Raw genomic sequence first — 12,668 nt, forward strand, 5'->3', positions numbered from 1 at the left:
GATGTATCTTTTGATGAACAAAAAATATTCTTAATTTTAATATAGCGAAATTTATTAATCTCATCTTTTACATATTTTGTGTGTGTGTGTGTGTCTTCTTTTTAAAACCCTTCTCTACCAGGGAAGAAAAATATTCTTTTTCTTTTTCTTTTTTTTTTTTTTTTTTTAGGTTTAAGAATTTTGCTTTTTGTATTTAAGCTCTTGGCCCACCTGGATTTTATGTATGCTGTGAGGCAAGGATCCAATTTAATGGTTTTCCATGACCTGGCCAAATCCCTTTTTTGTTTAGCCCTTCTGTTTCCTAGTGATCTGCCATGACTCCCTTGTATTCTAAATTTCATATATGCCTGGTATGTTTCTTGTCTCAGTATTCTACTTCATTGTCATTGTCTATCCCTATGCCAGTTTTACCTTGCCTTAATTTCCATAGCTTCATAATCAGTCTTGATATTTCCAAGGGAAGTCCCTCTCCCATACTGTTTTGTTCTGAAGTATTTTCATTATTCTTGGTCCTTTATTTTTCTATCTAATTTTGGAATCCACTTACCAAGTTCTGTGGAAACCCTGACTGAAACTTGATTGGAATTGGATTGTATCTGTAAGTCCGTTTAGGAAGGATTAACAATTTTACAATATTAATTCGTCCTTTCTATTAGTGAGTTTTATCTGTATATTTATTTAGGTCTTTTTTAACTTTTTTTTTTTACTTCCATTTAGTTTCTTTACTACTATTAGGACTTCTCAGGTTTTTTATTTTTTCTTGAGTCAATTTTATTAAGTTATTTTTCTATGAATTTGCCCTTCAACTAAGTTTTCATATGTATTTTCATAAAGTTATTTATAATGTTTTCTTATCATCTGTTTAAATCTATAGGATCAGTGGTAGTGTCCTCTTTTTAATTTTTGATATCAGTTATTTTTATTTACTCATTTTTTTCTTGATCAATCGCCCTGAAGACTTTTTAAGTCATTCCACATAAACATCATTTGGCTTTATTAGTCCTCTCTGTTCTCAATTTATTTTCTATTTCATTAATATCTGTCCCTAATTTTATTATTTACTTTCCTCTACCTTCTTTATAGTCCATCTAACCCCCAAACTAATATTCTCTGTAGTCCTGATGCTCTTAGTAATTTGTTTCCTTTCCCACATTGGAGTCATTTTAGGTTTACCTTAATCATTTATTCTGGAACTGGAATCATTTATTCTGTAAGTTGGTGTCAATTTGCATGGGTAAAATACTGTTACCGCCCACCCCTTTATTCTTGTGAGTCAGCTAGCTCTGCCTTTGTTACAGGTGATAGAGACGGATCCTGAGCCTGTTCACTCAGTGGTAGAAGAAAACTACCGAGAACTGCATCTTCACATCAGTGCCAATGTGAATTTTGCTTCATATCAATGCGAAACAAGCAATGTGCACTTTAAAGAAACACTGGTTTACCAGACCCGAGTGTTTGAGTGAGTCTTTGAAAGCCCCCCAGCACTGACAGAGAAGTTCTTTCATTTCATCATTTGCCTATTCCTTTATCAAATACTTATTCAATGTTTATGACGGCATATACCAGGCATCATAGCTATGTAGCATGCACCAGAGGAACTCTAGGGATGCAGTGAAACATTCAGATCCACAGAGCTATTAAAGTTCACACCTGAAATCAAGATATAGGCCAGGAAACACAGTCCACCAGGAGGGCAGCATCCGGCCATCAGCTTCAGTAGGGATGGTCCTTGAAGCAGTCCACACCACCACCCAGTAACCATTCTTTTCTCCCCAACTCCAGGTGACAATATCCACACTAGTGGGAATGGGTCCATCTTAGCTCAGAAGCCCCACAACCAACAGAAGCCAATACTCCTCATAAGCACCCCATAGGTATAGCTTCCATGATCCTTATAAGAGACATGCCCAATTACAAGAGTCACTACACTCACAGAACCCCAAAGCTATGGCTTCCCTCCAGGGAATCATAATTCCCTCCAGACCAGATGCAATTTACCAATTAGGGGTCATGTCAACTCTAAACAATGTTGCCTAATAATACAGCTGATATTTCTCCTTTATCAGGTTTCCAGGGAAACAGCTAGAAAATTTATTCAAAGTCAAAATTGTCCTTAGAAGGAAAAGGGTTATGTTAACTCACATACAAGAATATAAGGATGTCATGGGTCCCCCTCTTAAAGAGCTCATGGGGGGAATGGGTGAAAATAGGTGGTTGCAGTATGGTGTCCTGTGTATGCTGTGAGAGTACCTGAAGCAGATGGAATATCAGGGAATACTTCCCAGATGAAGCAGTGCCCATTCTACAGGATGATTAGGAGATAGCCAGGTGAAGAAGTGAGAAAAAAGGGGCCTTCTAGACAGAGAAAGCAGCATATGCAAAGACAGAGAAAGACCATTCTTTGAGAATTACGAGCACAAAAATGTAAACCACTGACATTTCAACTTTGTAAAAATTGGTAACTAACTTGTTCAACTCAGTTCGCATTTGTTACACTTTTAAGTTTTCAAATTATCATAGAACCAAAAGAAATAAGGAAGGAAGTGGTACCTTCTGTTGATAGACATTTCACTTAAAGCTGGGGTTGGCAAACTATGACCCGAGGACCAAATCCAACCAGCTGCCTATTGTTGTAAATAAAGTTTCTTTTGACCCACAGCCACATAAATTCATTTATGTGTTGTCTATGGCTGCTTTGGTACTATAACAGCAGAGTGAGTAGTTACTACAAACACCGATGGTATGCAAAGCCAAAAAACATATGCTGTGTTGCCCTTTGCAACAACAACAAAAAAAAAGTTTGCCAACTCCAGTCTGAACTAAGAACTTTTTTATCAAGAGTATTCTGTACCACCAAGATTTCTCCACTTTATAAATATTGTCTTTAGGATAGTGGCCAGTGCTCATACTTTTACACAATAAACATAAGCCCCTGAGGTCAAAGTGCTTGACTTTGGGCATACCTGCACAGTCTACCTGGATCAAATAGTGGAGATCTGATCCTTACACCCTCCCCTAGACCTACACCCCCCTCCAAACTCAACTCCAACTACTTCACTAAAATTAGTAAGACATTTGTGTTTTCTTCTCTAACACAATCATTTTCCTGTATCAAGGCCTCATCCTTCTGCTGTGATTGTGATCAAGTTTAAAAATGATTCCAGAAAAAGCTTCTATTTCCTGATTCTTGTCTTATATGCAGGGAAACATGAGGCAAGAAAAGTCTCTACTCATTCACAATTTGAGACAAGTCTCAGTCAATGAAGGAATTTCAGGCAGGGGTCAAATGGCTTCCGACCACAGGGACATTGTTTCCAGTGGGAGATGTTTCAGTAAGGGAGGGACTGGAATTTGCACCTAAAGAAAGTACTGTCATGGAAAACACATTTTGATTCCTCTCTCATGGGAATTTTTCAGAATTACAGCAAACTCATGCTGAGAGCTCATTGCATGGGGTGCTGGTACTGTGCCAGATGATTTAAAGTGCTAAACATTTGAATATTTTTACTTTTAATAGTAAATATTGTTTTAGAAGGAGATATAACTAGCACAGCAAACGCATGATGTCAGACAGAATGCTTAAAACTTGCCTTTTGAAGAAATGTTTAAGAAACACAGTGACAACTTAAAGTAACAGTATAGATGATGTGTAGACAGGAAAAAAATCATCGACAGCACATTTCTCAAATCCATTCTCTGATCTATCTGCAGGTTTGAACTGACTAATTCAGGAAATGTGCAGCTGGAATTCAATTGGGTCTCAGAAGAGACTGCAAAGGCTGTCAGCTTTGCAATGCCAGACAACCAAGGTAAACATAATGATAGGAAAACTCCAGGGCTTGAACCAAGTCCCCAGGTAGTAGGAGAGTCTTGTTCATGGAGAAATGAGCACTGGTCCAACAGCTCCCTCAGTAGCCAAGGAGAAGCAGAGCAAATGTTTCATGGTGTCTGCAGAACCAAACAGGCCTGAGAAACTCAAGAGCTGACCTCTGTCCTCCTGGAGCCTGGAGCCTAGAGCCTGGCCCTCCATTAGGCCAGCACCCCAGTCACTGACCCCTAGGAATCTTGTCTTTTAGGCCTTAACCTCTTGGGAGATTACAGACCCTTGCAGAAACTGATGAAAACTATGAACTTTCTCCCTGGAAAATACACACCCATACCGAATGTGATATATAAGAAGCACTTGGAAAAAGACTCAACATTTGGTGGACAAATATTCATTGCTGTTGTTGCAGTTTTGGAGATTCGCAGACCTTTCAAATGGGCCCCCAGATTGTGAACCCCTACTTCCAAACAATGATTCTCCAAAAAATTATATTCACAGCCCGTTATTCTTGAGGCAGAAAACCCACAGACCTCTCTTTGGCCCACCCCCTGAGCCAAAAGGAAACAACTTTGAAAAATTGATAGAATTAATAGAAGTATTTTTCATGAGATTCCTGTGAGAGATATGAGCCGATCCCTTACCCTTAGTGCCCAAAGCTAAGTATTTCTGGTGGAAGAGGTGAGCCCACAGAGGGACCTGTGAGTGGGCTGCCTTCCACCTGCCCTCCCACTGCAAATACAGAATATCATTGGCTCTCTGTTTTCCCCCAGGTTCTTCTCAAAAAGACCAATTTAGCCAGGGCACGCTGCACACGGTCAGTACTCTGGACAGCGCCATGGACCACTGGAATGAAGCTCCCCCCACGCCCTTCTCTGTGGAGCCTGCCTCAGGCATTGTGCCCGTGGGCAAAACTCAGAAGCTCAAAGTGAAATTCTCCCCGCTGGAAGTTGGAGACTTCGAGAGCAATCTCTTCTGCCAGTAAGAAGATGTGCTCTCCAGAGCAAAACTCCCCATCTCCTACCCTCTCTTCTGTCCCAGCACCACCACCATTCTTTCCAGCCCTGGGCCCTCCATAGCCCCCTGATTGTCACATTTCCCATTGGGAAGATTCAGAAAGGCCAGGATTTAGAAGATAAGGAGAATTTTTTCTTTTGTATTACTCACCAACACTCTCTAGACTCTTCCTCCTGCCTATTAGGCCCTTCCCAGCCACACACAGGATTCCACTGAGCAAAAGAATGGCTGACAGACAGATAGGTTCCAGTCCTTGGGCAAATATGAACTTAGGAAAACTTTCTTACACCTTTTCTGAGACTTGGTCTCCTCATATGTAAAAAGGAAATAAGAATACCCACCTTGTACAGTAATCATGAACATTAAGTGAGTTAAATCAAGTGAAGACTTAGAACAGTACCTGGCACATAATAAGCACAATAAACATTACATAGCCATGGTGGTGGACCTGATACATAGGTGAGGAATAGAAAGGGCCCAGACCCAATTCAAGAAATCCAATCCAATAACATTTAGCAAGTCCATGATGTGTTAACCACTCCCATGAAAGATCCATACAGAACACTTACCTTACAGAGGAATTGTGTAAAATATGGTATGGGGTGGCAGAGACCTATGTGAGCCATAAAAGCCTTGTGGAGCCCCCGCTATCACACTGCAGGGACCCGTCCCACACCTGGGCCTAAGCTTGGTGCTGGGACTAGAGGTCTACTTACATCCAGTTCACTTTCTCCAAGGAGCTCAGGATACTCATTTAGAATTTCTGTGTCAGTTTTCATACCCCACTAGATGCCTGTGAGAGGGCGCAGAGGGCAAGACTCTGTGCTCATTTTATAGCAGGGGAAATTTCTCACCACTGCTGGAGGGAATAACTTGGGGCCATACTTAGATACAGAGAAAGAACCAGAATTCATCCTCCTCATACTCAGCCCATTCATGCATTCATCCACTCAACAGTTCATGAATGAACACCTACTATGTATCATGCACTATTCAAGGCATTTATATTATGTTGTTGACCAGGATAGACCCAGTCTCTGCTTTCATGGAGCTCACATTCTGGTGGATATAATATTCATTTCCAACCAACTAAGGAAGTGGTGATTCATCTAAAAATGAATAAGAATAATCTTATCCTCACAGGATTCCCAACCTGCCACCTGGAGAGCAAGGCCCAGTCCTATCAGCAAAAGGGCGGAGCCTTTTGCCCTTCTGCCATTTTGACCTAAAACACTCAGACTACATCAGTGGTCATCGGCGCAACCCAGATCTCCGAGGACCTTCTGGTGCGGCTCTGGATTCAAACACCCGGGTGATTGAGTTCACCAGCGTGGGCATAGGAGGGAAGAATATCCGGTAAGTTGCTTATGGTTTGCATTGGTTCTTATCAGTGAGTTCTTCTAAAGAACTTAGAGGAAGAATTCAGAGAAGTCAGTGAGGCGAATTCCTAGAGGCAGGCTTGAAATATTGGGGTTGGACTTTAGAGAAGTCCATAGTAAAGAAGTCTATAGTAAGGAAGCTGAATTTGTCTCCTTAGTTTTGACACTGGGGAAATATGAAGACATAAAAATGTAATCCCTGACCACCACCTTAACCACAGAGGGTCGGTCATTGGGACAGAAGGGCCCTGAATATCATTATTCCAAAGTCCAAAACTCTAGCCATAGTTTGCCCCTCCCCCTCCCAAATGAAGTGCAGTTTTCATTTCTTCACAATACTTCACAAGTGCAGTATTCATTGTGGTAATAGAGTATGCAGACAAGTCCTGATTCCCAGATAGGGGGACTGTGCTAGGGAAGGTCCTAAGAAAGTTTCTCTAATTCTTCAACCCCCATTTCACTCTCTGCTATCAATTCTTCCCCCTCGGCCAGGACTTTTACAATCCTGAACCCAACTAATAGCACCTACTCCTTCTCTTGGATCTCTGAAGAAACTGAAAGTCTCCAGAACCCTCCAGCCTTCACATGCCTTACAGAGAAGGGCTTCATCCACCCTGAAAAGAAAGCGGAGGTATGTGTGTGTGTGTGTGTGTGTGTGTGTGTGAGAGAGAGAGAGAGAGAGAGAGAGAGAGATGCCACCTTGACTCAGGGCATTGATCATCTTCTCCTCTTCTGCATACCAAGTGTGCTGTAGATCATAGAGTGAGGGAGGACAGCCTAAGGGTGCATCAATCAACAAGTATTTCTTGAGTGGCATATACGTTAGGCAATCCTCATGAACAAGACAGAACTGAGCTCTCTTGGGTGGCTGTAGAGAAGTGAAAAGGTCTAGTATGTGCAGTTTTAAAAACTGAAATTATTAAAGCAGGAAAGAGGAGCTGGACACTAATACCTGCAGACTCTAGGACTCATAGATTACTCTCTGAAGACTTATTTTTTCCCGAGGGACTGACAGCAGTAAAAGGATACAGATGTATTTTTACTTGGTCGGGCCAAAGGGTAAAACAGAAAAGTGAGTCATGTCCCACAGCGTAGTCCTCATGTTTACACAGTGGTACAGGGTAGAGTCATACCTAAAGAAATGTGATCTCACTGGCCAAAACAGATCTATGGGCCTGTATCCTGTAAGTTCTGCAGAGAATCTTGGAGGCAGAAATAAATTCATGAAACAGAAATCATGCATTCAAATGCTTTCAGGAAGGTCACACAAATGAATGGAGCAAGCCAAGGGGACAATGATAGGGACTGCTGAGCACCAGCACCAGCTGGCGATAGTGCTTCTCTGTCAGATGACCACCACACAGACAAGTTGCCAGTGTTGCCAGTTCTCCCAAACTTTTTGTGAAAAGCCAAAATTCCATATTTCTATTGAAATCTCTCTATTTTTACATGTCAAACAAAGACATGGTGTGAAATATGGCAGCACAGTCATCAGAGGCTGTGATCGGGCTAGACCTCCTTAGGAGGACCTGTGGCAGGGCAAAAAAACATTGATATTGCTGGAACAGCCAAAATCACATGCCTTCACAGTAGAAAGGTGGAGATGACCTGGTAATGCCAACCATTGTAACCCCAGCACCAGTAAGCCTCTAATGGCATGTGGAGTAGGCAAACAGAAATGTCTTTACCACTCTTTTCCAAATGGTCTTCTTAGATTGTCTTCCAGTTCACGCCTTTCCATCTGGACATCACGGAAGCCTTCTGGACTTTCTTAATCCCTGAACACAACATCACAGTCCCTTTCCTTCTGGTAGGCAAAGCCACCGACCCTCTCATCAATCTGGACAAGTCACATCTCAACTTCAGTTGTCTCCTCATTGGTAAGGCTGCCCTGTTGGTTTATGTTTAGACTTGGCATGACCTCTCAGGGTAAGGGGTAGGACTGACCCCACAATGAGCTCTGGGAGCAGACTTGGGTGGGGAACTTTTTCTGGTACCTTCCAGAAGCATGTCAGAGGTCTTCTGTCACTATTCACAAAGCCGTAAATTATTTGTCTTTCAATCTGATTTCCATCAGGTATCTTCTAAACCCACACATTAATAACCTAAGGAAATTTAGGAGACTTGCTACAAATCACACTTGTTAGATTCCTTGAAGGCCTGGACTGCCTATGTTCATTTCCAGAGGCTCATGTTATCCCCATCTTACTTGTATGTGCCTCAGAGCATGGGCTGTATTTGTATGCCTCTCAGTATGAGTCACAGTGGTCAGATTTCTCTGCCATCCTTTCATGCATTCATTCAGCTCAACAAAATGTTACTAAGCCCCTTGTGTGACCCAGGCACTCTCTTGTAAGCTGAGAATGCCATGGATAAAGCCACAGTCCCCACCCTCATGGTGGTTACATTCTAGTAATAGGAAGTAGACTACCAAAAAAGAAAAGATACAGCATGTCTGATGTTAATAAGTGTTGTAAAGAAAAATAAAGCAGGGTATGGAGGACAAAGAATGCCAGTAGGCAATGGGGAAGTAACATTTGATCAGAGATCTGAAGGAAATAAAGGAAGTGATTGCCAGGTCCCTTATCACATGGATGTGGGGTGTGTGTGTGTGTGTGTGTGTGTGTAAAATATAACTGAAGCCAGAATATATTTTAGTAACTCATTAGATTTTTATATTTAGGCAAGTAATATTCTTATAATAAGTCAATCATTCTGTTATATAAGGAAATTTTTAATGTCTCTCCATCCATCCTTTCCACAAAGGAAACCACATTAACAGTTTTTTTATGTAATACTTCCATACATTTCTTATACTGATACATATAAGTAGGTGGGAGGAGTATGGTGTTTTGGAAGGTTTTGAACAAATAAGTGGGCAAGTTAGCATAAGAATAATAACAGCAGTCTTAACTATATAGAAGACACACTGATGTTCAACAGAGGGGAGGAGGGTAGAGGGATGGTGATGAAATAGGTAGTGGGGATTAAGGAGTACACTTGTGATGGGCACCAGCTGATGTATGGAAGTGTTGAATCACCATATTGTACACGACCCTAATATAACACTGTATGTTAAATAACTGGAATTAAAATAAAAAATAATAGAATAGAATAAACAAATAAATACAGCAAGACAAACAGAATTTGATCTAGGAATGTAACAGTGGTGCATTTTAGTATGATTATATCAACAGATTAAAGAACAGCCATGTAATGAATGATATGAATGTACACTAAAAAGTGATTGCTAAAATTCATCAGACATTCTCAACAGAAATTTTAACAGTAAGATAGGAAATAGAGGGAAAAACTTAAATAAACAAGACTAACCAAAATTAAGAGGCAAATATTATCTTGTAATAAACTACTAAAACTGCTGCAGTTAAAATCAGGAATTAGGCAAAGATGCTTGTTATTATTGAATACTTGCTTAGTGGTTTAGCAAATACAATAAAACAAGAAAATTCAGTAATTGGCATAAACATTAGGGGAAAAGAGACAAAACTATCTCATTTGCTGTTGCTGGTGACCTCATACATAGAAAACCTCAAGAGGCTCAAGAGAAAAGCAAAACAAACCACTAGAATCAACAAGATAATTTAGTAAGTGACTGGATGCAAGACAATTATGTAAAAATCAATAGTTTCTCTTTCTTTTAGCAATAAGCACCTAGAAACAGAAACAAAAAAAATCCATTCAATATTGACAAAACCTATATAATATCTAAGGATAAATGTAACAAGAAAAGCACGGGATCTATATGAATAAACTATAAAATCTTATTAAAATGCTCCCAAAGCGAGATTTGAACATTTACCAGTTCTCTCAAAATTAAATGCAAATACAATCAAGTTCCAAGCAGAGTCCCAACTGGTGTTGCCAGATAAAATACAGGATGCACAGTCAATTTTGAATTTCAGATAACAATGAGTAGGGTTTTTTTTTATGTCAGGATAAGTATGTCCCATGCAATATTTGGGACATACTTATACTAAAAGATATATGTATACTTACTAAATCTGGCAACCTTAATCCCAAAAGGATTGGGGGTGGGGGGATATTGGATAAAATGATTCTAAAGTTTATATGGAAAAAAACAAATGTACAATAGTCAAGGAAAGTAAGAAAAGGCAAGATAGTGACAGAAGATGTATTAGGGCCCTGTCAGGACCCTCATGACATTCCTGAGCTCTGATGCAAAAGAGTTCAATGCAGGGACTATTTACAAAGATTGGGACTGAGTTAAGGGGCCTACTAGGGACGGTGAGGCCCTCATTGACAAAACTAGGAAAGCATTGGGTCCAAAGGAACAAGGAGAGAAAATAGTATCATCAGAATCACCTAGGACAGCTGTGACCAAGGCAGAGGAGCCACCTAGCAGGAGCAGGCCATTGATAGAGTAAAGTTCTATAAGGAAGAAGTGGAATCCTCCTGGGTAGGAAGGTCACTTGTAGAACAGAAGGAAGGAAGAGAGGTGGTCAAAGAGTGAAGAGCTTGGGAGAAGAGAGAAAAGAAGTTGAAGGATTTCTTCTAAGGAGGTTTCCTCTTGCCTGAGGAGCAGTATCTGCCCAGATACTTTAGGAGCAGGTATGAGGTCTTCACTGAGGGCTGATGTTTCCTCCTCAGGCAGAGAAGCCAGGGAGACCGTGCATATCATCAACAAGGAGGAGCAGGGGTTCCATTTTGCCTTCCAAGACAACTCCCGATATTCTGAAGGTTTCAGCAACAACCTGGTCATATGTCCCATGGAAGGTTGGATCCCACCACTGTCCAGGTAAAGAAAAGGTTCCCCAGGACTACACCCTCCCAAGGTAGTAGGGGTTCCAGGCCTGCCAGGAGGATAAGTTTTCCTCAGAGTGCTGCTGCATGTCGAGATTAATGTTAACAATCCCATCTCTGTCCTACTATTTCTCATTGTTCATTTTCCTGATAAATTGTAAAGCCCTGAGAACTTTAAGCCCTTTTTCTCAATATTTTCTCTCATGCTTATATTCTTTTCCTTGATATCTACTATGTTTGTGAACTCATAAGGCAGTGCCCTACCTTGTCTGGCAAACCTTCAAAACTCATCATAATTTGAGGTGGTGATACTCTTTTCTCATAGTGTGTGCCAATCCACTGGGCTCATAGTCTTTAGCAGGTTTTAGCAGGTTAGCCTAGTCAGCTAATCTGCTGTCTTCTTCCCCAACCAGGTTCCCAATTGATATTTTCTTCACACCAAAGCAGGAAGGAGATGTGAACTTTAATTTGATCTGCAATGTGAAAAAGAAAGCCCACCCTCTGACCTTAAATGTCAAGGCTGAGGGCTACACTATGAATGCAGAAGTCAAATGCAAGGACAGGACTGGCTTGATTACTCTCCTGACTCCCAACCAGACTACCATTATCAACTTCTATGAGGTAAGAGTGTGAGAGAGCACTGATATGTCTCTCTTTCTCTCTCTCTCTCTCTCTCTCTCTCTCTCTCTCTCTCTCTCTTTCTATCTGTGTGTGTGTGTGTGTGTGTGTGTGTGTCCACTCAAGCTGGGAACAGCAGTATTAAGTGAATGTTAGCTGAATCTCACTGTTTAAAATGCCAGAGAGACCAGGAGAACAGAAACATGCCAGGAGCAGCTCCATCCTCCAAATATATATAGTTTTAATGTGAAAACATTTCTTGTTTTATTTTTCAGGGGTAGAGAGATGGTAGGGAAGGAAACAATGCTTGTATTACACATACAGGAAGGATGTTTGATTACCAAGGGAGGTCTAAGAATTAAATTGCTATCGTACTCTTCAGGTATGAGAGGCCCCCAACACCTCATAGCTCTGGCTGGAATACTTGACCATATTAAGCTAAGGATACTCAACTCACTAACATCGTCTGCCATCCCTATTTCCCAAAGGATATTTTCCCCCAACGTGTTATGTATCCTGACCCGAGAGAATGGAACCATGGTTTGCATTCATTCCATATACTACTCTGTTCTCTGTCTCTCAGGTGGAGTTGAATGAATGTGTTCAGTGTGAACTCAGCTTTATCAACACTGGAAAGTTCAGCTTCAGCTTCCAGGCAGAGCTATCTGGCCCCAAAGCCCTGCTGCAGTACTTGGACTTTTCACCCATTGATGGCAGTGTGGATGTGGGGCAGAGTGTGCACGCCACCTTGTCTTTCCAACCACTTAAGAAGTGTGTCTTGAAGGGCCTGGAACTCAGAATCAAGGTGAGACCATTTAATATTGCCGGCCACTGGAAGCACTCACAGCACTCTGCCTTGAAGGATTAGTTCTCCTGTGTGCTCCTTGTCTTCTCCACTCTGCCAGAAGCTCCTGGAGAGCGGTTGTGTTGGAGATAGTCCCATAATCTCTAGTATAAAGGCCTCATTCACAGTTGAGGTGCCTGGTGAGTGGCAGTTGAAAAGCGGTTCACCATCCATGCACTAGAATACCATACAGCCATTAAAATGA

General features: G+C 41.2%; 1 protein-coding gene across 1 annotated transcript in view; it reads left to right on the forward strand.

The window, feature by feature from the left end:
* The window catches only part of HYDIN (HYDIN axonemal central pair apparatus protein), a 347,254-nt gene that overhangs the window by 299,400 nt on the left and 35,186 nt on the right, over positions 1-12,668 (forward strand). Inside the window, exons 66-74 of the mRNA XM_043599622.1 lie at positions 1,299-1,459; positions 3,712-3,809; positions 4,597-4,804; positions 5,984-6,196; positions 6,712-6,850; positions 7,934-8,099; positions 10,849-10,996; positions 11,415-11,622; positions 12,203-12,424. Coding sequence (XP_043455557.1) covers positions 1,299-1,459; positions 3,712-3,809; positions 4,597-4,804; positions 5,984-6,196; positions 6,712-6,850; positions 7,934-8,099; positions 10,849-10,996; positions 11,415-11,622; positions 12,203-12,424 — 1,563 coding nt within the window. The remainder of the gene's footprint in view (positions 1-1,298; positions 1,460-3,711; positions 3,810-4,596; positions 4,805-5,983; positions 6,197-6,711; positions 6,851-7,933; positions 8,100-10,848; positions 10,997-11,414; positions 11,623-12,202; positions 12,425-12,668) is intronic.

The sequence above is a fragment of the Prionailurus bengalensis genome, chromosome E2, assembly GCF_016509475.1.
Source record: "Prionailurus bengalensis isolate Pbe53 chromosome E2, Fcat_Pben_1.1_paternal_pri, whole genome shotgun sequence".
In the NCBI taxonomy this organism is placed as follows: Eukaryota; Metazoa; Chordata; class Mammalia; order Carnivora; family Felidae; genus Prionailurus; species Prionailurus bengalensis.